The sequence below is a fragment of the Pongo pygmaeus genome, chromosome 19, assembly GCF_028885625.2.
Source record: "Pongo pygmaeus isolate AG05252 chromosome 19, NHGRI_mPonPyg2-v2.0_pri, whole genome shotgun sequence".
Classification (NCBI taxonomy): Eukaryota; Metazoa; Chordata; class Mammalia; order Primates; family Hominidae; genus Pongo; species Pongo pygmaeus.
Window position 1 is genome coordinate 94040156 of NC_072392.2, and position 25731 is coordinate 94065886.

The 25731-nt window shown below is 54.5% G+C and overlaps 1 protein-coding gene and 1 pseudogene across 6 annotated transcripts in view; one reads left to right on the forward strand and one right to left on the reverse strand.

Moving 5' to 3' along the window:
- Positions 1-24369, forward strand: part of UNK (unk zinc finger) — a 41868-nt gene extending 17499 nt beyond the window's left edge. For 2 of the 6 annotated variants that reach the window (XM_054458797.2, XM_063655369.1), the window contains 15 exons: positions 8406-8615; positions 10753-10929; positions 11096-11226; positions 11719-11854; positions 12400-12517; positions 13809-13893; positions 15411-15553; positions 15962-16162; positions 16739-16804; positions 17279-17453; positions 18321-18422; positions 18557-18745; positions 21107-21288; positions 21884-22141; positions 22865-24369. In XM_054458797.2, coding sequence (XP_054314772.1) covers positions 8406-8615; positions 10753-10929; positions 11096-11226; positions 11719-11854; positions 12400-12517; positions 13809-13893; positions 15411-15553; positions 15962-16162; positions 16739-16804; positions 17279-17453; positions 18321-18422; positions 18557-18745; positions 21107-21288; positions 21884-22141; positions 22865-23020 — 2329 coding nt within the window. In that variant the 3' untranslated portion in view covers positions 23021-24369. The remainder of the gene's footprint in view (positions 1-8405; positions 8616-10752; positions 10930-11095; positions 11227-11718; positions 11855-12399; positions 12518-13808; positions 13894-15410; positions 15554-15961; positions 16163-16738; positions 16805-17278; positions 17454-18320; positions 18423-18556; positions 18746-21106; positions 21289-21883; positions 22142-22864) is intronic. The other 4 variants (XM_054458798.2, XM_054458800.2, XM_063655368.1 and 1 more) reach the window with 4 other exon arrangements.
- LOC129017889 (uncharacterized) lies at positions 19612-20559 on the reverse strand (annotated as a pseudogene).
- Positions 24370-25731: the final 1362 nt, after the last annotated feature.

Below are 25731 nucleotides of genomic sequence, written 5' to 3' on the forward strand. Positions count from 1 at the left end.
GTAGCTGGGACTACAGGTGCCAGCCACCACGCCCGGCTAATTTTTTGTATTTTTAGTAGAGACGGGGTTTCACCATGTTAGCCAGGATGGTCTCAATCTCCTGACCTCGTGATCCACCCACCTTGACCTCCCAAAGTGCTGGGATTACAGGTGTGAGCCACTGCACCCGGCCAGCATACCATGTTTTATACATTCTTCATCACCAGTGCATACTTCTTATGTCAAAAGAAGAGAGGAAGAGAAAAATGCACTTCAAGTATTTTACTTTTAAGGCTCGGTGGCATGTGGATTATTTGTTAACACATTTGGTGGCAAAGCACCTAATAATAAAGATAGCTGTGACTGGGCATGGTGGCTTATGCTTGTAATCCCAGCACTTTGGGAGACCGAGGCAGGAGGACACCTTGAGCCCAGGAGTCGAGGTTGCAATGAGCTGTGATTACACTACTGCACTCCAGCCTGGTGACAGAGTGAGACCCTGTCTCTTTATTTAAATAAAGAAGGAAATATTCCTTTAAAATTTATTTTTCCTTTGTTTTTTTTTTTTTTGAGATCACTCTGTCGCCCAGGCTGGAGTGCAGTGGCGTGATCTCTGCTCACTGCAGCCTCCACCTCCCGGGCTCAAGCGATTCTCCTGCCTCAGCTTCCTGAGTAGCTGGGACTACAGGCACCCACCACCACACCTGGCTAATTTGTATTTTTAGTAGAGACGGGATTTCACCATATTGGCCAGGTTGGTCTTGAACTCCTGACCTTGTGATCCATCCGTCTCAGCCTCGCAAAGTGTTGGGATTACAGGCATGAGCCGCTGCACCCGGCTCCCCCCAGCCTTTTTTTTTTTGGAGACAGAGTCTTGCTCTTGTTGCCTAGGCTGGAGTACAGTGGTGCGATCTCAGCTCATTGTAATCTCAACTTCCCTGGTTCAAGTGATTCTCATGCCTCAGCCACCCAAGTAGTTGGGATTATAGGTGTGACCCACCACGCCTGGGTAATTTTTTGTATTTTTAGTAGAGATGGGATTCTCCATGTTGGCCAGGCTGGCGTCAAACTCCTGACCCCAAGTGATTTGCCCGCCTTGGCCTCCCAAAGGGCTGGGATTACAGGAGTGAGCCCCTGCGCCTGACCTAAAAATTTTTTTCTGACCATTGCTTGCTTTTCTGGGAATATTGTGATAAGTGCTTGGTCTGATAATGCTGATGGATTTTTTCAGCACAGATGTCTTTTTTTTTTTTTTTTTTTTTTTTTGAGACAGGGTCTCACTGTGTCACCCAGGCTGGCATGCAGTGGTGCAACCATAGCTCACTGCAACCTCAAACTCTTGGGTTTAGTGATCCTTTCACTTCAGCCTCCCAAGTAGCTGGGACTACAGGTGCATGCCTGGCTTAGTTTTTTTAAAAAATGTTTTAAAACTGTTTTAGTGATGGGGTCTTGCTATGCTGCCCTCAAACTCCTAGGCTCAAGTGATCCTCCCACCGCCTCCTCCTGTGTTGGTGGATTACGGGATGAGCCACTGCATACAGCTAGGAATATTTCCTTACAGCAGAATTTCTTCACAAGAATTAAAACTACATTTTTGTAGTTTCAGTTGCAGGCTACAACTGAAGCAGGTTTCTGAGTGGCTCATTTGTTAGCTAGGCAAGGAAAGCCATTTACTGATGTTGAGTTAATTGTGTTTGATTGCAGCAGCTGGAGAAGTGTGTCCAGAGAAAACACACTTTTGTTTGAGAGTGTTAGCTTTTCAGCAGGAACAGTGCCTCAAAATGTTGAGGACGTTAGGAGCAATGTCAGTAGTCAATTAAAAAAGAAGGCTGGGCACCATGGCCCGCACCTGTAATCCCAGCACTTTGAGAGGCCAAGGTGGGCGGATCACGAGGTCAGGAGATTGAAACCACCCTGGCCAACATGGTGAAACCTTGTCTCTACTAAAAATACAAAAATTACAGGCCGGACGCGGTGGCTCACACCTGTAATCCCAGCACTTTGGGAGGCCCAGGTGGCTCACACCTGTAATCCCAGCACTTTGGGACACCAAGGTGGGCGGATCATGAGGTCAGGAGACCGAGACCATCGATCTCCTAACACGGTGAAACCCCGTCTCTACTAAAAAATACAAAAAAAATTAGCTGGGCATGGTGGCAGGCACCTGTAGTCCCAGCTACTTGGGAGGCTGAGGCAGGAGAATCACTTGAACCCAGGAGGCGGAGGTTGCAGTGAGCCGAGATCACGCCACTGCATTCCAGCCTGGTGACAGAGCTAGACACCATCAAAAAGAAGGCCGATTTCATGTGGTTTTTCCTGGCTGTTGGTGAGTCCACAGCTAAGAAAACACTAATTCAGTACAACCTAAAGTGTAATCTGCTAGTATCTTTTATAGCTGGTGGTGGTAAAAATATGTGTACAGCAGAAGAATAATTGGACAAATTTACAAAACTTGTGAAAATGTAAGGTGGTTTATTCATTGTGTTATTCATCAGCAGGCACTTCGCAGAAAATCTCTTAATTTATCATGTGTTATTGAACTCTTAGCATCAGTAATTTTACTTGGTTTTGTGAATCATCATCAGTTCCATAGGTTTTTGTCAGAAATAGAAGCTGAATATTCTGATGTGCCCTGCCGCGCAGTAGTTTGATGGCTTAGCAGTGGTAGTTATCTTTCAACTTTTTGAGCTCAGGGCTGAGATTGAAAATTTTCTGAATGAGGAGAATCGCTCTCAACCACCATTGAATGCTGAATGGCTTTGGAAATTAGCTTTTGCTGCAGACTAGGTAATATTTGTTAATTAATTCAACCTAAAACTCCAAAGTAAAACGGTGCTTATGCAAACCCTATGCTTCAGGGAAGTCATGTTGATGACAGCACTTTGGGAGGCCAAGGTGGGTAGATCACTTGAGGTCAGGGGTTCAAGACCAGCCTGGCCAACATGGGGAAACCCCGTCTCTACCAAAAAATACAAAAATTAGCCGGGTGTGGTAGCGCATGCCTGTAATCCCAGCTACTCAGGAGGCTGAGGCAAGAGAATCGCTTGAATGTGGGAGACACAGGTTGCAGTGAGCTGAGATCACGCTGCTGCACTCCTGCCTGGGTGACAGAGTGAGACTCCGTCTAAAAAATAAAAATAAAAAATCCATTAATCTGCGCAACTGAGTTTATGCCAAATCTTCAACTGGAAGTGATTAAAAGAGAAGTATTAAGATTAATAGAATTCTGGCCAGGCGTGGTGGCTCATGCCTGTAATCCCAGCACATTGGGAGGTTGAGGCGGGCAGATCACCTGAGGTCAGGAGTTCAAGACCAGCCTGGGCAATATGGTGAAACCCTGTCTCTACTAAAAAATACAAAAATTAGCCAGATGTGGTCACGGGCACCTGTAATCCCAGCTACTCGGGAGGCTGAGGCAGGAAGAATTGCTTGAACCTGGGAAGCAGAGGTTGCAGTGAGCCGAGATTGCGCCACTGCACTCCAGCCTGGTCAACAAAGCGAGACTCTCTCTCAAAAAAAAAAAAAAAAAAAAAAAAAAAAAAAAAATTAGTAGAATTCTATAATTGTCATCTAAGAGATGGATATCCTGAATAAAAATTATATGTTTGGCCGGGCGCAGTGGCTCACGCCTGTAATCCCAGCACTTTGGGAGGCTGAGGCGGGTGGATCACGAGGTCAGGAGATCAAGACCACAGTGAAACCCCGTCTCTACTAAAAATACAAAAAATTAGCCGGGCGTGGTGGCAGGTGCCTGTAATCCCAGCTGCTCGGGAGGCTGAGGCAGGAGAATGGCGTGAACCCGGGAGGCAGTTGCAGTGAGCCGAGATTGCGCCCCTGCACTTCAGCCTGGGCACAGAGCGAGACTACATCTCAAAAAAAAAAAATATATATATATATGCTTGAGCCTTGACAACACAGTGAAACCCTATCTCTACAAAAAATACAAAAATTAGCTGGGCGTGGTGGCTGTGGTCCCAGCTACCTGGGAGGCTGAGGTGGGAGGATCGCCTGAGCCCAGGAGGTTGAGGCTGCAGTGAGCTGTGATTGCGCCACTGCACTCCAGCCTGGATGACAGAGTGAGACTGTCTCAAAAAGGAAAAAAAAAACAAACAAGCCCACATGCATGTGGAATGTTATCGACATTTTCAAAGATGAAATACGTAAAAATCTCATTACAGGCCAGGTGTGGTGGCTCACGCCTGTAATCCCAGCACTTCGGGAGGTCAAAGCAGGGGAGGATTACTTGAGCTCAGGAGTTCATGACCAGCCCGGGTAACATAGCGATATCTTGTCTGTACTAAAAATCAAAAAAATTTAGCTGGGCATGGGGGTACGCGCCTATAGTCCAGCTACTCCAGTGGCTGAGGTGGGAGGATCACTTGAGCTCAGGAGGTTAAGGCTGCAGTGAGCCCTGCTTGAGCCGCTGCACTCCAGCCTGGGCAACAGAGCAAGCCCCTGCCTTAAAAAAAGAAAAATTTGTGTGTGTGTGTGTGTGTGTGTGTATAAAATATATATACTATATATGTATGTATTATAGAATCAGAGTTAACGATGAACATTTGTAATCCATTTTGATGAAAAGGATCCCCCAACTTTGCAAGTTGTTATCCCCTCAAAAAGAAATCTAAAGTCCGCTGGGCATGGTGGCTCATGCCTGTAATCCTAGCACTTTGGGAGACTGAGGCGCTTGAACCCCAGGGGCAGAGATTGCAGTGAGCTGAGATCGCACCACTTCACTCTATCCTGGGCAAAAAAGCGAGACTCCATCTCAAAAGAAAAAGAAATCTAAAGTCTAAAATATTTACCATCTGGTCCTTTACAAGAAGAGTTTGCTGGCCGGGCACAGGGGCTCATGCCTGTAATCCCAGCACTTTGGGAGGCTGAGGCGGGCGGATCACAAGGTCAGGAGAAGACCATCTGGCTAACATGGTGAAACCCCGTCTCTACTAAAAATACAAAAAAAAAAAAAAATTAGCCAGGCATGGTGGCATGCACCTGTAGTCTCAGCTACTCGGGAGGCTGAGGAAGGAGAATTGCTTGAACCTGGGAGGCAGAGGTTGTGGTGAGTGAGCCAAGATCGCACTGCTGCACTCCAGCCTGGGCGACAGAGGGAGACTCCGTCTCAAAAAAAAAAAAGCAAGAGTTAGATTTTGGGCCGGGCGTGGTGGCTCACGCCTGTAATCCCAGCACTTTGGGAGGCCAAGGCAGGCAAATCACAAGATCAGGAGTTCGAGACCAGCCTGGCCAACATGGTGAAACCGTCTTTACTAAAAATACAAAACATTAGCTGGGCGTGGTGGCGGGTGCCTGTAATCCCAGCTACTAGGGAGGCTGAGGCAGGAGACTCACTTGAACCTGGGAGGCAGAGATTGCAGTGAGCTGAGATTGTACCACTGCACTCTAGCCCAGGCAACAGTGCGAGACTCCATCTCAAAAAAATAATAATAATAGTAAGAGTTAAATTGGGGCTCTAGGAAGAGGGTTGAGCACCATGCAGTGTCATCTGGACAGAGAAAGGCCAGAAACAGGGAAGTCAGTTTAGGAAAAGGTCTTCAAGTCCCTGACCCAGGGCAGTGGGAATGGAAGTGAAGAGGTTTAACATGGAATCTGTAGCTCACTGTCTGTCCTGATCTGTGAGAGCCCTGCCAGCCAGAGCCTCTGTGGAGTCTCATCTGCACGTGGCACTGTGGACATGTCTGCCCCAAGTCAGCAGGCTCACCAGGTCTAGCTCCTGTCCTCGGGGACCTTTCCTTCTCCAGGACAGACTGTGCCCAGAGGCAGGGTGAACATATCCTAGGTTTCTCCTCCTGCCTCCCTGTGCTTTCATGAGGCACTGACACCAGGCAGGCATGTCTCACTCTTAGAACTACCAGGTTTAGCAAATAAAAATAAAGGATGCCAGCTGGGAATAGTGGTGTATACCTGCAATCCCAGCTACTCTGGAGACTGGGGCAGGAGGATTGCTTGAGGCCGAGAGTTTGAGGCTGTGGTATGCCATGATTGAGCCTGTGAACAGCCACTGCACTCCAGCCTGGGCAACATAACAAGACCCTGTCTCTTAAAAACAAAACAGGATGCCAGTTACGTTGGAAACAGATAATTTATGTATGTATGTATTTATTTATCTATTTATTTATTTATTTTTGAGATGGAGTTCTGCTCTTATTGCCCTGGCTGGAGTGCAGTGGCGTGATCTTGGCTCACTGTAACCTCCGCCTCCTGGGTTCAAGTACTTCTCCTACCTCAGCCTCCTGAGTAGCTGGGACTACAGGCACACGCCACCATGCCCAGCTAATTTTTGTATTTTTTAGTGGAGACATGGTTTCACCAGGTTGGCCAGGATGGTCTCGATCTGTTGACCTTGTGATCTGCCCGCCTTAGCCTCCCAAAGTGCTGGGATTACAGGCGTGAGCCACCGCGCCCAGCCGTTTTTTTAATATTTTTAGTAGAGACTGGGTTTCACCATTTCAGCCAGTCTGGTCTCGAACTCCAGACCTCAGGTGATCCGCCCGCCCCAGCTTCCCAAAGTGTTAAGATTACAGGCGTGAGCCACCGCGCCTGACCAGAAGTAGATAATTTCTTTAGGATAAGTATGTCCCATGCAATATTTGAGACTTAATTAGGCTAAAATATTATTCATTGCTTATATGAGATTCCAGTTTAACTGGATGTTCCATCCTTAATCTGCCCATTCTAACCATGCCTCACTCTTCTGTGCTCCTGGCTCTGGGCCCAGCTTCCCTCTTTCAGGAAAGTTCCTTCTCTCCCATTTTCTGTTACCTCCTGAGGTAGTTTCTTTGTGGGTCCAAAAAGTCAGGAAGAGGATGTACCTCCCAGGAGAGGGATGGTCCTACCAGTTTGAGGAATGGGTATCCCAGTTCAGTGCCAGGCTTGGTACCTTTGTGCAGCAGGAGGGCACAGCTTTTTGTCTAACCAGACAGTAAAGGAGAAGAACCTTTGCTTCAAATGCCAAAGGGACCAGGAGAGCATCAGGCCATAGGGAGGCTTCCAGATTTCTGCCTGGGGTCTTCAGGACGTACCTGGAGCCCAGAGATGAGGCCCTTGAGATTTGCAGTTTGCCTCCTGCACCTCACCTCATCCTCCTTTTCTCTTTTCCAGTTCCCTTCCTATTCCATGCATATCCACAAAGGTACCGGGAGCTCTTAGAACCAGACACACTCTGTTTCTAAGCTCATACTGTTTCTGTTCCAAAAACACCTTCAAATTCTTCATCCACTAGTACCTCTCCTCCCCTCTTCCCCCTTCCTCCTTCCTGCAGCCCAGCCTGGGTCGAGGATCCTGTTTTTGGATCGACTTCTGTTCCCTTCATGCTTCTTTCTGCAGTCTCCAAGCCTCTGGCACCATCCTTCTCGATGACGTTAGATGTCCTATCCCAAGCCATTTGTTGCTTGCATTGTTAGGCTCGAGAGACTAAAGAGAACTATACTAACTGCCTGTCCTTCCTGGGGCCGGGGGCAGGGGGGCCCAGTCTAGGAGACCCCTCAACCTGGACACTTGTAGCGAACAAAAACCCAGATGTAAGGGGGTAAGTGGGTCTGGGGCCTTCCACTGGGTGGAATGTGGGGGAAGAGATCTGGGAGTGTCTTGGCTGTTACACATGCAGGGCAGAGGAGAGAGACCAGTGAAGGTTGGGAGGAGGCGGCCAAAAGGAGACAGCTTCATGCCCCCAGGACATAAATAGCCTGGCTGCTGCAGGTACTCACATGAGGTGACACGACGGGACAGAACAGGCTGGAGCAGCAGGGGCGGGGTCGGGGGCGGGCCTCTTCAGAACTTCAGTATGAGTTTTTCCCCAAGCACAGATCTAGGTAGTGCTAGGAAATGTCTCTGGGCGGAGGCGGGCAGACAGGATGGTAATTACTGAGTCAGTAGTCCCGAGGGATGCCTTGTGACCTGGGCTTTCAGCTTCAGAGCTGAAAAGCCTAAGTGCTTATCTGTAGATTTCTCCTCTCAGCCCACAGCCCCAGCTCATGGTACAGGCGAGGCCTGCAACAACAGGCAGGTGGACCTGGGTAGCAGAGGCCTGTAGAGTTTGGCAGAGGCGCCTCATGCTCTTATTTACAGCCCTTTGCCTGTGATTAGTGGTTTGGTTTGGGAAACCTTGGAAAGGGCTCAGAGAACCGAGCTGCTGATTAACGCCACAGCTGGTCAACACAGCAGACAGCTGACCGCCGAGGCCCCTGTGGTCTGTGGTTCCTGCCTTTCAGGCTGGTGTGGGACTGGGGTGTTGGTTTGGATCCTAGAGCTGAGGTATAGCCTTACAGCTCTGGGTCTCTCCTGGTGTCCCAGTGAAACTAGCACCCCAGAGCAGGGCCCTCAGGGGACTTGGTGGCTAACTTCTTGCTGGGAAGCAAGAGACTTCATTCTCTGCTCCCGGCCTGCCCCATGCGGGGCTCTCTCTGCAGGTACCTGAAAGAATTCCGCACAGAGCAGTGCCCACTGTTTGTGCAACACAAATGCACGCAGCATCGGCCCTACACCTGCTTCCACTGGCACTTCGTGAACCAGCGGCGCCGCCGGTCCATCCGCCGTCGGGACGGCACCTTCAATTACAGCCCTGACGTCTACTGCACCAAGTACGACGAGGCTACAGGCCTCTGCCCGGAGGGCGACGAGTGAGTGACCCAGCCTGTCCTCAGAGGAGCCCCGTGTCTCCTTCTGGGTCAGATGCCCTCAGGGTAGGCTGGGCAGATTCTGGGAAGCCATCCAGAGGACTGGTTGCAGCCCAGCCCATGGCTCGAGCCTGGGCTCAGACCCCACCATCCCTGGCAGTAGGCTGCGGGGAGGTACCATTTCCCTTTCCCACTTTTAGGAAACCTAAGACAGGCCTTTCTTTCACTAAGCCTAAGGGCCCACATCTGAACCCAGGAGGCTCCCTGGCCTTTTTTCCATCCTCCCCTGGGGATCACATCCCATGCAGTTCCCACCAAAGCTGGCTGTTTAGAGAGAGCGCCTCACCGGTGCCCAGGTTTGCTGACCCTAAATATCTTACTGCAAATCTCTGTAGAGAAATAGGGCACAGCACTGACAGACACAGGGAGGTGCCACACCTGGGAGTGTCGCACTAATGACAGACATAGGGAGGTGCCACACCTGGGAGTGTCGCACTAATGACAGACATAGGGAGGTGCCATACCTGGGAGTGTCACCGACGGAACATTCACTGACCCTGCTTGTCTCATAGAGCCTTCCCTACGTCAGCCCTCTTTCTTTTTTTAAATTTTTATAATTTTATTTATTTATTTAGACAGGGTCTCCCTCTTTCCCCCAGGCTGGAGTGCAGTGGCACCATCCTCGCTGCACCCTCAAACTCTACTCTGTTGCCCAGGCTGGAGTGCAGCGGTGCGATCTTGGCTCACTGCAACCTCCACCTCCTGGGTGCAAGTGATTTTCCTGCCTCAGCCTCCCAAGTAGCTGGGACTGCAGGCGTGCGCCACAACACCCAGCTAATTTTGCATTTTTAGTAGAGACAGGGTTTCACCACGCTGACCAGGCTAGTCTCGACCTCCTGACCTCAGGTGATCCGTCCTCCTTGGCCTCCCAAAGTGCTGGAATTACAGGCGTGAGCCACTATGCCCGGCTTCAGTTGATTTGTTTTTTTTTTTTGAGATGGAGTCCGCTCTGTTGCCGAGGCTGGAATGGGCACCTGCTTCCACTGGCGCTTACATGTCGGCTCACTGCAACCTCCACCTCGCGGGTTCAAGCAATTCTACCTCAGCCTCCCAAGTAGCTGGGATCACAGGCGCAGGCCACCATGCCCGGCTAATTTTTTGTATTTTTATTAGAGATAGGGTTTTGCCATGTTGTCCAGGCTGGTCTCAAACTCCTGACCTCAGGTGATCCACCCGCCTCGCCCTCCCACAAGTGTTGGGATTTACAGGCGTGAGCCACCACGCCTGGCCATGATTTAAAACACTTTTAATTTGTAGAGATGGGTGAGGGGATGTCTTCACTGTGTTGCCCAGGCTGGTCTCAAATTCCCGGCCTCAAATGATCCTCCTGCCTTGCCTCCCAAAGTGCTGAGATTGCAGGTGTGAACTGCTGGTCCGGCCTAGCACCTCTTTCTCACGGAGGCCCAAGGCTTGCTGACCCTAACCCTACCCTAACGAAGCACTCGGGATGAAGGTTATACCTGAGTTTTGAGTAGATCATTTGCTTCTCTGACGGCCCCCAAGCCTGGGCAGCATTTGTTCTCCCAGATGTCTGTCCTGCCCTGGAATGCCAGGCCTTGTTGGGCCCCATTTAGGCTGCAGGCAGCAGCAGGGCAGTTCTCTTACCTCACAGCAGGGCTCATCATTGCCTTCTTCCTAGTGCACCTTCTGGGCCATAGGGAAAGCTGTTCAACGATTGGGGAAAGGCCGGGCGCAGTGGCTCACGCTTGTAATCCCAGCACTTTGGGAGGCTGAGGCGGGCAGATCACGAGGTCAGGAGATCGAGACCATCCTGGCCAAATGGTGAAACCCCGTCTCTACTAAAAATACAAAAATTAGCTGGGCATAGTGGTGTGTGCCTGTAGTCCCAGCTACTTGGGAGGCTGAGGCAGGAGAATCGCTTGAACCAGGGAGTTGGAGTTGCAGTGAGCCAAGATCGCGCCACTGTACTCCAGCCTGGTGACAGAGCAAGACTCCGTCTCAAAAACAAAACAAAACAAACAAACAACAACAAAAACAGTTGGGGAAAGGGCAGGGGGTAGGCAGGGAAGCCTAGGCTGCAGGCAGCAAAGTTGAGTGACCCCCTACTACCATGTTCCAGGTGCCCATTCCTGCACAGAACCACAGGGGACACTGAGCGCAGGTACCACCTTCGTTACTACAAAACTGGAATCTGCATCCACGAGACAGACTCGAAAGGCAACTGCACCAAAAACGGCCTGCACTGCGCTTTTGCCCACGGGCCCCATGACCTCCGCTCCCCTGTCTACGACATCAGGTGGGCTGGGTGCTGGGCTGGGCTGATGGCAGTAGGCTGGGGTCCAGGGCAGGGGCCTGGCGGCTGATGACGGTGAGTACCTCAGACTGCAGTGGAGGGCTGGCACTCTGGTTCTTGCCCCCTCATACCCCCTCTCCACCCTCTCTGTTCTTTCCTCTCCTCCCAGGGAGCTTCAGGCCATGGAGGCCTTGCAGAATGGCCAGACCACAGTAGAGGGGAGCATAGAGGGCCAGTCAGCTGGGGCTGCGAGCCACGCCATGATAGAAAAGATCCTCAGCGAGGAGCCTCGGTGGCAAGGTACAGGCATCCACGCCTCGGCCGCGCCCTCCCTATAATCCTGCTCATAGCTGCCCTGGGGATTTGGCTCACCACCACCTACTGCCTGCTCTAGCCGAAGCCCCGACCTGGCCTGCATCCCACCCTACACCCACCATTCAAAAGGCGCCTCTAGGGGCGTTTTCCCTGACACATCATGTTCCCAAGATGCCCCCAGGCTTTCACATGTGCACAGGCACGTACATATATGCACATGTAAATGTTTTCCGCCCTGCAAGAGTGCCCTTTCACCCTGTGAGCTGTGAGTGTCTCTCTGATGGACAGCATCTGTTGTCCTTGCTGCACCTGCGGCTGTGCCATGGCCTGGGAGGAGGGGCCCTATTCACATCTCGCAGGGGCCTCCTGTCTTGGACTCCTTCCCAGTGGCTTCTCCTTCCCTCCACTCCAGTCCTGCTAGTCTTGGGGTGCTCCAGCTCCTCTCACCTGACCCCTGCCCTCTGGCCCCCTGTGCAGAGACTGCTTATGTGCTGGGGAACTATAAGACGGAGCCTTGCAAGAAGCCCCCGCGGCTGTGCCGCCAAGGCTATGCCTGTCCCTACTACCACAACAGCAAGGACCGGCGGCGGAGCCCCCGGAAGCACAAATACAGGTCCTTAGGCCCCAGAAGGCCAGCCACGGGAGGGAGGAGTGGCAGGGAAGGGGTCAGGCAGAGGCTGCTCCCACTGGCTCTCCGGGAGGAGGGGAGGCTGGTCCTGGGGATGACAGGATCGCAAGCCCAGGGCCCAGGGGAGGGCATAGTGAGGATGGCTGGACAGTAGGAGCCCAGCTTCACCTCCTGCATGAATGAGGACCCTGGTCAGACCGTCTCTGAGGCCCCACTGCTTCTGATCCTGAGGGGAATGTGTTGAATGAGGACCAGGCCACAGCGTGGACAGTGTGGTTGTAGCTCCAGCCTGACCCTACTTGGGCTAATGGGAGGGCCTGGCCGAGGGGAATCAAACAGTATCCTTTGTGGTGATGCGGCCAGGCTGGGTCAGAGAAAGAGCTTGGCTTGTGGCACCAGCAAGGCCCTGACTGCAGCTGGTCTTTTCCATTTCCGTGCTCACGCCTATGAGGCTGGGTCCAGGTGGCACCTGCTAGGCTCCGATCTCACCCTCTCCTTTCTCCATCTGACCCCACCCTCTTGTTGGCCAGGTCGTCTCCATGTCCAAACGTCAAGCACGGGGATGAGTGGGGAGACCCTGGCAAGTGTGAGAACGGAGACGCCTGCCAGTACTGCCACACCCGCACTGAGCAGCAGTTCCACCCCGAGGTGGGCCCCACAGCAGGGCAGGGGGGTGGCTTTGGGAAGTAAGGAGAGAGGCAGGCAGGCAGGATCCGTGGAGATGTTGGCAGAACCCATCCTGATGCCGTCCTGGAAGAGGGACTTGCGGCTACCGGCTCTCCCCTGGCAGTGCCTAGAGGAACCCTGCATGCTGAATTTGGCATCTTCTCCTATTCTGAGCCCACACTCACCAAGCAGCCCTCTGCTTCCAGTTCTGTGTCCCCCAGGCTTCCTGACAGGGCAGGTATAGATGGAGTGTGGCGACCTGGCCACTCTGGGCTTTCCACCGCTCATGGTGCTTATAATCCAGTGACATCAGGATTGAAAAAATAGGGCCGGGCACGGTGGCTTATGCCTATAATTCCAGCACTCTGGGAGGCCGAGGTGGGTGGATCACTTTAGGTCAGGAGTTCGAGACTAGCCTGCAACATGCCGTCTCTACTAAATATACAAAAATTAGCCAGATTTGGTGGTGAGCGCCTGTAACCCCAGCTACTCGGGAGGCTGAGGTGGAAGGATCGCTTGAACCCGGGAGGTGGAAGTTGCAGTGAGCCAAGATCACACCACTGCACTCCAGCCTGGGTGACAGAGCGAGACTCCATCGAAAAAAAAAAAAAAAAAAGGATTGAAAAAAATAAGCTCCTTCCTGTTGCCCTGTCTCATATCAGGGCCTAGATTATCAGCAACTTCCCTGACACAGTTCCCTTGCCCTCTGGCCCCAAGAGGTAGCCTGGGCCATATCTGTGTGCCTAGGTCTTGTCTGGGGTTCAGAGAGGCACCTGCAGTCCCTGCCCTTGGTGTTCCATGGAAGCCAGGACACCCTGAGGTAGACACGCGGACAGAAACTACATTATGTAGCTGCAGACAGCAGAGTGGAAGGTTACTTAGTATAGGTAGCAACCCAGGGTATCCTGGCAGGGGTCACATTGGCAGGGGTGGTTGCCTGAGATTGTGGCTCCCTTAATGCCCAGGAGGCACGCTTGGAGGCACAGCCCTGGCCATGCCCGTGAGTGGAGAGTCACTGGGGGATCCCTTTGGGAGGGCTGGTGGGACCTGTGGCCCCAGAACGGAGGCTGTCGGTGACAGTGGGGAGTGGTGGTGGGCTGCCTCAGGAGTTTGAGTAAGAAGCTGGTAGGGAGAGACATAGTGCAGGGGAGGGGAGGGGCCGGGGACACAGGGCAAGAGATGACTAAGCCAGCGCACTCATGCTGGAGGAAGGGGAGCCTGCCCGGCCTTCCCTCAGGGCCTGAGCCTGACCTGTCTGTGCTCTGCCCTCCAGATCTACAAGTCCACCAAGTGCAACGACATGCAGCAGTCGGGCAGCTGTCCCCGAGGACCCTTCTGCGCCTTTGCCCACGTAGAACGTATGCTGTTCCCATTGCCCTGGGGCAGTGCCCTCTCCCACCCCTCCCTCGCCTGGCTAGCTCAGGCTTAGGCCGGGAATGGCCCCTGGCAGTATTCCCTGCACAGGAGTTCTGGCCTGCCAGCAGTGGGCCTTGTCCCCACTGGAAGCTCCATTCCCCCACCTTTCTGGAAGTAGCCTTGAAGGCCTAGAGCTTCCAAAGTAGTATGATAGAGGCTGCAGGGATTGTATCCCCCTGGTTGAGCACTCATGGTTCCAGGGAGGGTTGAGGCACTGTGCCTCCCATGGCTGAGTTGGCAAATCCCACCAGCCACCCCATGTCATACCCATGACAGACATCACTAATGGAACATGGAGCTCTTCTCTGCTGAGTCCTGCTCAGGCCTCTAGAGCAGAGCTAGCCTGTCAGAATATAATGCAACCCCCATATGTCATTTTAAAGTTAAAATATTTAAGCATGTTAACAAAAATAGCAAAATATGAAAATGAGCTGGGCATGGTGGCACACGCCTGTAATCCCAACTACTCGGGAGGCTGAGGCATGAGAATCACTTGAACCCAGGAGGCGGAGGTTGCAGTGAGCCGAGATCATGCCACCGCACTCCAGCCTGGGCAACAGAGCGAGACTCTGTCTAAAAAAAATTAAAAATTTAAAAATTTAAAAAAATTAAAAATTGGAAAATATGTTGTTAAATTAATTTTAATAACATATTTGTATTTAGCCCAACATAAAAGGTTATTTCAATAATCAATATACAAAAATATCAAGACATTTTACCTTTTTTTGTACTAAGTCTATAATATTTGATATGCATTTTAATGCCTACGGGATATTTCCATTCAGACCAGCCTGTTTCAGGGGCTCAGTAGCCACATGTGGCTTTCGGCTGTCTTGTGGGACAGTGTGGCTCTGGATCCTCAGCATGATACTGTAGGCCGCCACCAGTCTCAGAGACAGAGCTCCAGTTTGTACCTGTTAACACCTCTTTCCACCCCAAAATACTGCCCTGGGTCTCCTTAACCTCTTTCCAGGCTCAGGCCCTATCTCTGAGATGAGAATGGAAAATAAATCGAGGACCCTGGGCGGGAGAAGCATATTCTTGATGCAGAGGTGGTCCCCGGCCATGGGCATTGGGACCGCCTGGCTGAGACAGCATAAGGAAGTGATTCAGGCTTAGGAGTTGTGCAGATCAGCATTCAAGTCCCAGCTCTTCTGTTTTAGCTCTGTCACTTTGGTGGGTTTGCCTTATCTCTCTGAGCCTCCGTTTTCTTATTTATAAAATGGAGAGCACATTACTGGTATGTTCTGGTCACCATGAAGATGCACAATTACTGCAAAGTGCTGGCACAGTGCCTGGCACACAGTAAATGCACAGACATGGTGTTACTAGAGATGTCGTAGGAACCTTCCCTTTATGTGCAGGGGGATTTGTGGTCTCTTTTGGAAGGGACCCAGGAGCATTTTTGGAGGGACAGAGCTGGCTCGGGCCTGCTGACCCCTCCCCCTGCCCCTTGCAGAGCCACCCCTAAGTGACGACCTGCAGCCTTCCTCAGCTGTGTCCAGCCCCACCCAGCCGGGTCCTGTCCTGTACATGCCGTCTGCTGCCGGAGACTCGGTGCCTGTGAGCCCCTCCAGCCCGCATGCCCCTGACCTCAGTGCCGTACGTGTCCATCCTGGGGAGTGGGTGGGCGCCTGACAGAGCCAACACTTGCCTCCTAGGCCCTCTCAGCCTGGGCTCGGGAGACCATCCTGGTATTTGTCCTCAGGCCAGAGAGATCTGTCTTTTCCATCTCAGCATTCTTCGTCAAAAGCCCAGGCCCGGGGGTGGGGTAGGGCAGTCCCCAGAGCCTGTGCTGATGAGCCTGTAGGACTGGTGGCAGGGACAAAGCCTGAGGTCACCCCCCTTTCCTTCATGAGCTTCGGGCTCCCCGAGTGGTCTCTGCTGCTCGTTGGCAGATGAAAGTGGGACTGAGCCCCTTGCAGACTCCCTCTGGAGAGGGTGGAGGACGGGCCACATACCAGGCTGTGCTGTGCCCCCAGGCCCACTCCCTCCCCTCCTTCTCCGCAGCTCCTCTGTAGAAACAGCAGCCTAGGCAGCCCGTCTAACCTCTGCGGCTCCCCACCGGGCTCCATCAGGAAGCCCCCAAACCTGGAGGGCATCGTCTTCCCTGGGGAGTCTGGCCTGGCCCCTGGCAGCTATAAGAAGGCTCCCGGCTTCGAGAGGGAAGACCAGGTGGGAGCCGAGTACCTGAAAAATTTCAAATGCCAGGTAAGGGATGAGGGAGGCTGCAGTGAGGTTAGCCTTCTCCTGCGTGGGGCAAGAGAATCTTGGAGGAGTGTCTTGGTCCAGCTACGGGGAGGATGACTGGGAGCTAGGACTCCACTGTCCTCGGCCTCTTCAGGACTGAACAGAGGGAGCAGTGTCAGCCCATTTGCAGCTGAAGACAGGGAGGCTGGGGAGGCTGCACAGCCTCCCCTGGGCCTCAGAGCTGGTTAGGAGAGGAGCCGGATCCCGCCTGGGTGCGGTCCTTCTGCTGCCCTGAGCTGCCTTCATGGAAAGGCAGGGCCTGGGGAAGCAGGACACAGGGGTCCCTAACTAGGCCTGGAGAGATACCTTCTGGGCTTACATGAGGCCTGGTGTCACCTGGAGGAGAAGGGCAGCTCCCTGCTTAGGGTAGGGGAAGGGAGTAGGGGATGGGGAGGAAGAAGGGGGTGTGCGCATGCATGTGAAGAGGGGTTGCATGTCTGCCACCACCTGCCCCCTGGTACCAGCAGCCTCAGGGTCAGATGGACTCAGGGACCCCCCAGCACCACATTCATCCACTCCCTGAATTTTCTCCCTCAGGCCAAATTAAAACCCCACTCATTAGAGCCCAGGAGTCAAGAGCAGCCTCTGCTTCAGCCCAAACAGGTATAGAGCTCTCAGCCCCCTTCCTCCCCTCTGCTGTGGACAGGACTGGCCCAGAACCCCAGGAGGCTTTGGGGAGTGGGAGGCACCACTTTTCCCGAAAGCTGAGGGCAGGACTAAAGTGGGGTCCCAGCCACAAATCCAGAGAGGGTAGGGGGTCAGGCCCTGGAGCCCCTCACCTCCTAGACTCAGTGGAGAAAGTGTTCCTGGAGCCTCTGCACTCTGCCAGGCCCTGTACTCGCTTCTCTCTTCCCTGCTTACAGGATTGTAGGGGCGAGTGGGCCTGGCAGCCTCCGTACCTCCAACTCCATGCTCTCAACAAGGTGTTGGGTGTGCCGGGGCCCATGCGGGCATGGGGGCACCCGGACTAGAGCTGGCACGGGCCGTTTCCCTTGCCCCCAGCCCCTCTCCAGCCTCTCGTCCTGGCCTCCGTATGCAGGCCTACCATTGCCTCTCCTCTTCCCTCTCTCATTGCAGGACATGCTGGGCATCCTTCCCGCAGGCAGCCCCCTGACCTCAAGCATCTCTTCTAGTATCACCTCCAGCCTGGCAGCTACCCCCCCTAGCCCAGTGGGCACCAGCAGCGTCCCCGGCATGAATGCAAATGCTCTGCCCTTCTACCCCACCAGTGACACGGTGGAGTCAGTCATAGGTAACTAGGCCATTTCTGTTTGCAAGCCCAGGACTGGGTCTGGGGTCAGAGACCCCCCAGTCTCTGAAGCGAGTCTCAAATCAGCACACCAGACCCCTTAGACATCTGTCTTGGGAAAATCAGGGGGTGGGCACTCTGAGTCCTTTGAGCTAAAGGGGAAATGACCCCAAGGTGTAGGGCCAGGACTGGCCCTTAGAGCTCCTTTGTGCAAATTAGAAAGAGGTGCCTTTTCCCCTTGGCGAGTACAGTCTCACCCCAAGATGTGTCGTTCAGTCCCCATTCATCTCACTGGTGTCCTTGTGTAGTGAATAGCCAGCACAACGTTCTCAGAATTCCTGGTGCTAGAAGTTGGTGCTCCTTTCTTTCAGTACTCATTTCTAGGTGCCTGCTTTGTGCCAGGTCCTGTGGCAGGCACTGAGGAGACAGATGGCAACATGCTGCTCCTGCCCTCTAGAGGGAAACTTCCCACCCAGTGGACATTTGTCAAGCACCTGCTATACACCAGCCACTGAGTGCCCAGAGACCCACCCACCCCTACTGAGCCCGGGGCTGAGACCCTCAAGTTGTAACATCAGGGGACAAGACCCTTGGCCGAGGCAGGGACCCTGGATGGGGATGTGATTCCTCCTGGAAGTATCAAAGAAGATTCAGAAAGGAGAGGCATTTGGGTTGGACATGACTGGCAGACGGCGTCAGAAGTCAGGAGTCAGGATTGGCATAGGAAGCAGCTGAAGGAAGGGCACAGGGGCTTGGGAGAGTACGGACCCCGTGTAGCATGGGCGTGAAGATGCAGCATGGGCAGTAGGTGAGGTGGTCAGTGTCAGATGGGCCCTCGGGAGGTCACATCCCATTCTTCTCTGTCCCCAGAGTCTGCTTTGGATGACCTGGACCTGAATGAGTTTGGCGTGGCCGCCCTGGAGAAGACTTTCGATAACAGCACAGTGCCCCACCCAGGAAGCATCACCATCGGTACTGGGTGTGGGTGGGCAGGGCAGCCTGGAGGACTCCTCGGGTTCCTGCCTGGCCCAGGCCCCTTGCTCTGTGTGGCCCGCCTGGCTTCCGCTGCCCTCACCCAGCCCGTCCTCCCCGGGCCTCTCTTGCAGGCGGCAGCTTGCTGCAGAGCTCTGCGCCCGTGAACATCCCCGGCTCCTTGGGCAGCTCTGCCTCCTTCCACTCAGCATCCCCGTCCCCTCCCGTCAGCCTCTCCTCGCATTTCCTGCAGCAGCCCCAGGGCCACCTGAGCCAGTCGGAAAACACATTTTTGGGAACCTCAGCATCACATGGATCTTTGGGTAAGAGGGGGAGTGGTTCACTCAGGAGAACTGGGGCAGGAACCTGCGCCTTTAGGAGGTGCCTCTGGCCACCCCATCTACGGCATATCAGCTAGGCTGGGGGTTAGGGGAGAGGCCTTGGGCAAGGAGGCAGAGTCAGATTCCTGTCTGAGTGACCCTGGACAAGTGATTGAGCCTCTCTGCCTTAGTTTCCTCTGCTGTGAAATGGGTATAACGGCAGCATCCACCTCCTAACATTGTTGTGAGCATTGAATGGAGTAATGGGGCTGAAGTGCTAGGCACGAGGCCAGTGCAGGTGAGAGCAGGGGTGTCAGTCGCCAGGGCTGGGCCTGGTCTCTTTCACAGCATGGTTCTGTTCTACCCAGTCACCCCAGGCTCCGAGAGGCTGGCTGGCACCAGCCAGGTTCACAGGGGACCAAGGGAGAAGCCAGACAGGCTAACCCCTGGCTCCGGGTGCCCTTCCTGCCGGACAGAGGCTCCAGGGAGGACCAGGGCTGGCCCAGAAGGCTGTTTGCCCACAGAATTAGAATGGTATGGACTAGGGGTTCCTGAAGGCACTTCAAGGTTTAGTGGCTAGAAGAATGGCACAGAGGCCTGTGCCACTGTGGGCCGGCTGTGCATCTCCTCTTGTGTGTGTCAGGGGATGTCCTTGAGGGTGGGATGGGAAGCCCATGGCACCACCGCTCTAACTATCCCCCAGCAGCTGCAGACACCAGGAGCTCCCTCCCCAAGTGCCGGCATTTTGCTCAGGCCCAGGGACTGAGCCCTTCAGAGTTCTGATTGGGTTTGGTGGCTTCCCTTATCTCATTCCTGATCCCAGAACAGCACATGGATTTCTCAGCGCCTTCCAGTGTTGAAGAGGCTGTTCTCTGTTACGTTGATTCTGTCAGCTTTAGGTGCTTGGTGTTGCATTTTTCGGACTTGCCCCATATTCGGATGGGATCTTTTTTTTTTTCGAGTAGGATCTCAGTCTGTCACCCAGGCTGGAGTGCAGTGCAGTGGCATGATCGTAGCTCACTGCAGCCTGGAACTCCTGAGCTCAGGTAATCCTTCCACATCAGCCTCCTGAGTAGCTGGGACCACAGGCGTGCACCACCATGCCTGGCTTCTGGTGGCGTCTTGACTTAGCTCCACTTACTGGCCATACAGTCCTTCCTGCACCATGTGACCATTGAGCACAGGTGTATTGATACAGGTGTGAGGGCAGCAGTCCCTGCTGTCCAGCAGCTGTGGCCAGTGTGGGAAGCAGGGGTGCCCAGCCATTGGGATCCTCCTGAGAATCATAGAGGGGCCTACCTGGACAGCAGAGTCAGGAGAGCTTCTCCAACGGAGGAGGAGAGATGGGTGGGACAGGAGAGCTTGCTGCAGGGCTGGTCTCATGTGGGTGGGGTGACCCTGAGGTCTTCCTCTGGGACGGGGCAGATGGCTCAGACAGTGCATGCACAGGGTCTCCGCACAGGACCATGTCCCTCCTCTGTGGGTGCACTTGTGTGTCTCAGAGAGCAAAGCGTCTTAAATCTGGTTCTGGAACATCCCGGTTGGATTAGTGGGAAAGGGAGCAAGGAAGAAGTCACCAGAAAGTACATATGGGCAGAGTGAGGCCAGAGGTGGATATGGGTCCTTCTCGGAAGTCTGGGGCTGCCCTGGGGTCCAGAGCAGGGGGACCTGATGTTGGTAAACATGTGTTGAGCGAGTGAGCAGAGGGCAGCTGGGTTGGCGTTGGGTGGGAGGCTGTGCACGCGGCATAGTTGACTGGAAAGCATAGGCCTTTGGAACCACACTCTCTGTCTGTGTCCTGGCCCTACCACTTACAATTTGTGTGATTCTTGGTAACACATTTTATCCAGGGTCCTCGTCTGTAAAACAAGGGGGATGGCCCCAAGGCTCCCTGAGCTCTTCCTGCCCCAGCTCTGCCATCCGATGAGGCTCTGGCCTGTCTTTTCCCCTTTATCTCTTCCTGGGCCTCACATCAGGCTGCAAAAAGGCCTAAAAGTGAAGCCACAGTCATAAACTGCCACTATCGGGGGCCTGGGGCTGCTCTCACATGCAGTACTTCCTGAGTCCCCTGAGTTACCCTGTGAGGCCAGCGATGGGAGTCCCGTTTCCCACATGAGGATGCTGAGCCTCGGAAGTTGAGTGGTACCAACTAGCAGGTGGCACTCAAGGTTAGGTCTGACTCCGCCCACGCCACCTGCACCTTCACAGCCTGCCTGTCCCTGCAAAATTCTCTGGCCTGACACTGGCTGGAGCCTTGCACACCCATCCAGTGGACAGCCAGTCCCTGGAACCCCTGAGGCAGGGCTGGCCAGGGCCTGGGCCCAAAGCCCTCCGGAGCTGATGTTCTTCCCCTCCTTGGGGCAGGTCTGAACGGGATGAACAGCAGCATCTGGGAGCATTTTGCCTCTGGAAGCTTCTCCCCGGGCACTTCCCCCGCTTTCCTATCAGGGCCAGGGGCTGCTGAGCTGGCCCGACTTCGGCAAGAGCTGGATGAAGCCAACAGCACCATCAAGCAGTGGGAGGAGTCCTGGAAGCAGGCCAAGCAGGTACCAGGCCCCGCGCCTGCCGGCCTTCCCCAGTGCCAGGTGGCATCCAGCCCAAGACCTTCCTTCACAGAGCGGGCATGGGATGGGGGAAATCGGGGGCTTGAAGAACAGAGCAGAAACTCAGTTTTGTTCGCTTGCTCTCCGCCTAGGAGGACTTGCTTTGCCAGTCAGGACCCTGGGTGGTTACTGTTGTTGCAGGCTTCAAATTCCCTCTGTGAAGCTCCCAGGACCACCTGCCTCCTCCCAGTAGCCTTGCCTCTCCAGGGTTTCAAGCCCAAGGTTCTGGGTTCTGAAATGGGCCCCCTGTCCAGCTGCAGCCGGCTACCCTATGGGTGCTGGCCAGAATCCCAGCTCTACCCTGTGCCCCCTGCTGTGCTAGGCCCAGGCCCCTTTCCCTGGCCACAGAGGGGAGAGTCTCCTGCAGGTCCTGAAACCTCTGTGCAGACAGCATCAGCCTCCTCCTTGCCCTCCTCCCAGAGAGCCAACCCAGCTTCCCACCAGGCCTCGCAGCCAGAGTGGCCCCCAAGAGATGATGCTCTCTGGGGACAGGGGCAGGGCAGGGCCATTGTGATGAGACTGTATGCTGGGCCCACAGGCTTGTGATGCCTGGAAGAAAGAGGCAGAGGAGGCTGGTGAGCGGGCCAGTGCGGCGGGCGCCGAGTGCGAGCTGGCCCGGGAGCAGCGGGATGCACTGGAGGTGCAGGTGAAGAAGCTCCAGGAGGAGCTGGAGCGGCTACACGCGGGGCCTGAGCCCCAGGCCCTGCCTCCCTTCTCCGACCTGGAGGCGCTCTCACTCTCTACCCTCTACTCCCTCCAGAAACAACTGCGGGCCCACCTGGAACAAGTGGACAAGGTCAGCCCAGGTCAGGGAGCACTGGGTGGGATGCACGGTGGCCTCAGCAGCTCTTGGACTCTGACCCGGTGCAGGCTGCTCCAGGGATGGCCACCCTCCTGAGAGCCTCTGCCCAGCACTGGGCCAGCACTCAAAAGGCCGGCCTGCTGGGAGTGGGTGAGGAGAGTGCACTGGGGAAGGTGAAAAGGCTGCGGGTGAGGGGTGTTGGTGCCACCCCCAGCACCCCTGAGGGCGGCCCTGACCAAGCTTCACTCAAATGCGTCCTCCTGTACACCCTCCATGGAGCAGCGGTCCTTCCAGTGAGGCCCAGGACCCCAGGGCTACCCCTGCCTTCCCAGGTCTCCTGCTGGGTCCCAGGGGCCAACGTGGCGTGGTGGGAAGAGCTGTCTCCTCTGTTCTCGGGCAGCCAAGCCCCCAGGTGTGGCCCTGGGCATGTCCCAGCCCTTTCTGGGCCTCATTTTCCCCATTTGGGGATTACAAGGTCAAATGAGACTGGGCGAAGCCTCTGTGAGGGGTGGGTCTTGTGGCAGCCTGGCCATGCCCCATGCAGAGGTGGACTCTCAGCCTGCTCTCTCACCTGCCAACAGGGGTCTGGGAGCACACTGTGGAGCTCAGTACCTCAGTTTCCCCATCCCAAGGGGCTGAAGTGAGGATCAAGGGAACTCCTTGCTCAACCTGGGGCCAGACCCATGGATGGTGACCACAATGCCCCTTTCCCTGCAGGCCGTGTTCCACATGCAGTCGGTGAAATGCCTTAAGTGTCAGGAACAGAAGCGGGCAGTACTGCCGTGCCAACACGCTGCGCTGTGTGAGCTCTGCGCCGAGGGCAGCGAGTGCCCCATCTGCCAGCCTGGCCGGGCCCACGCCCTCCAGTCGTGACCCTGCAGGCCTGGCCCAGCCTGGCCCAGATCTTCTCACCTAGGACTTTTTAAAGTATATATATATATACATATATATATGAATATATATATATATATGTGTATGTATGTATGTATATGTATATGATTATGTATATGTATACATTTCCGTATGTGTGCAGGTATGCGTGGTGGTGTGGACAGTGTCTGTGTGTATATCTGTACATAGATATAGACACACACTTTAAAAGACTTACCAAGCACTTTTTAAAAGAAGAAACTATTTTGCAGTCCTCCCCTACCCACTCCCTGCCCTTCCCACTGCAGAGCTGACATCCCCTCTTCCCCCACTGGCCTTTTGGCAGAGAATCTGTTTCTGTCTCTTTTTTAATGTAGGAACTAACTATTTTTAACTTCTTCCTGGGGCCTGAGCAGGGAAGGGTGGGACTGGAAGGCACTAAGGGGAGGGGAGAAGCCCTCAGGGCAGGCCCTGCTCCCCCTACCTCCTTGCCAGGGCAAGGGTGGAGTGTGGAAGACGTGGGTCCCCCAGAGCAGGTCTGGCCCCCAGCTGTGAGGGCCTCAGGGAGGCCTGAGGGGGAGTGCTGGGGGTCTCAGCTGGCTTAGCTCCTAGGTTTACCAAATGTATATTTAGTCTTGGGGAGAACAGCAAGGGCTGGAGGCCAGTGCTGCAGGGCCAGCCCCACTCCCGACACCTGGGCCCTTGAAGCTCCTTGAGGGGCAAGGCCCAGGAGTTCCAGCCCTCAGTTTCCTGAGGGTCCACCCTCAGTCCTTTCCCCCCGGACTCCCCACAAGAGCCTCCCTGACCCCAGGGCCGCCTACCAGGCTGGTACTCATTCTATGACCGCCCCCCCCCACCAGCTGCCCCCAGCTCTCCCTGCCCCCTCCCCTCTCTGGCAGCTAGCAGGGCAATTGGCGGGGAGGAGTGCGGACTGAGGACCAAGGGGGCCCAGGCCCTGCCCTCCTACCCGGAGGGGCTCCGTATGCATTCCTTGGTGCTCTCTGAGTGCAGCTGGTGTCCCGCCCTGTTCTGGGCGGACGCCTATGTGCGTGTGTGTGTGCCTGTCCAGTGTATATTGTGTCTTAGCTTCCATTTTAAAAATTGTTCTGTACAGAGAGAGATGCAGCAGGGGCGGGAGGGCAGAGTGGGCGGAGGGGAGCAGCCGCACCCCCAGCACCGGGTGTCTGGGGTAGGAGAAAGAGGACTGAGAGGGTCTGGTCCTGGCCCAGGCTCCCCCTTGGGCTCAGCACGAAAGGGCTTTCAATGAATTAAGTGAAAACTTTTTCCTTTTTTACAAAAATGCAAAAATCAACAAAGCTCCAAACCTATTGGAAATAAAATATGAACTTGCAGTGGTAGCTTGTTTACATGGGGGTGAGGGGGAGTGGGTCCCAAAAGACGGCCTCTGAACTATGAGGTGGGCCAGGAGCCCTGCCTCAGCCATGGAAACGGCTGGTGCCCACACCCCTGAGGTGTGGTAAGGCAGCTGGAGAGGGCTGGAAGCTTCCTGGACCCATCAGGCCCCAAGACAGTTCAAGTGCTCTCCGACCTAGGCCTAGGGGTTGATGACACGGACCCTTAGCCTTGGACACAAGAGGCCTCCCAGGCCCTAGGACTCTTTAGGGCTGTGTGGTTAGCGGTGACTGGCAATAGGGCCCCTAACTGTTTCTCAGAGGAACAATGTCTTCCCAGCTGGGCATGGTGGCGCATGCCTGTGGTCCCAGCTACTAACTAGGGAGGCTGAGGTGGGAGGATCACTTGAGCCCAGGAGGTCGAAGCTGCAGTGAGCCGTGATTGCACAGCTGCCTCCAGCTTGGGTGACAGAGAGACCCCATCTCAAAAACAAAAACAGAGGCCAAGGCGGGCAGATCACTTGAGGTCAGGAGTTCGAGACCAGCCTGGCCAAAATGGTGAAACCCCGTCTCTACTAAAAAAAAAATACAAAAATTAGCCAGGCGTGGTGGCACATGCCTGTAGTTCCAGCTACTCAGGAGGCTGAGGCAGGAGGATCCTTTGAACCCAGGACGCAGAGGTTGCAGTGAGCTGAGATTGCCCCATTGCACTCCAGCCTGGGCGACAGAGTGAGACTCCATCACAAAAACAAAAAACCCAGCGCCTTCCCTTTGGGATGATTTGCTGGTAGGACCCAGAGGAAGTCCTGCCTTCTGCCTTCTTCACCCCACCCTGCCCCTGAGGGATGAGGGGCTGAGGCCTAAGAGGTACGTCCTCCCTCCCACCTCCTCAACTAGGCTGTGCGGTGGGGGTGAGAAAACACCCTGGTGGGATCCTCTTTGCATGGTCTCGGGCCTTGGATGTCATCTCAGCTAACCTCAACTCCTGTCCTCATCTTGTGCAGACTCAAAGGTTCCAACATGGAACCAGGGTCACACAGCTAGGATGACGTGATGACCAGGCCTCAGGTTCTGACACCCCCCAGGCAGGGTAGGGACGCAGCTCCTCTACACCCTACTGTCTCAAGAGCAGCCCCTCAGCCTCAACCTGCACCCCTGGGAGGCCCCCGCTCACTGTGCTCCCCCGAGGAACGGGTCCCTGTCCTGGGTGTCACCACAGGAACTGGTATGCCTGGTAAAGCAATTTATTCAAAGCCCACAGCCAAAAACCACCCTAGCCCTCCCTGCCTCTGCCTCAGTTATTTCCACACCTACCCCCTTGCTTTGTAGCTACCCCAAGGTGGGGGGGTAGCTCAAAGTCCC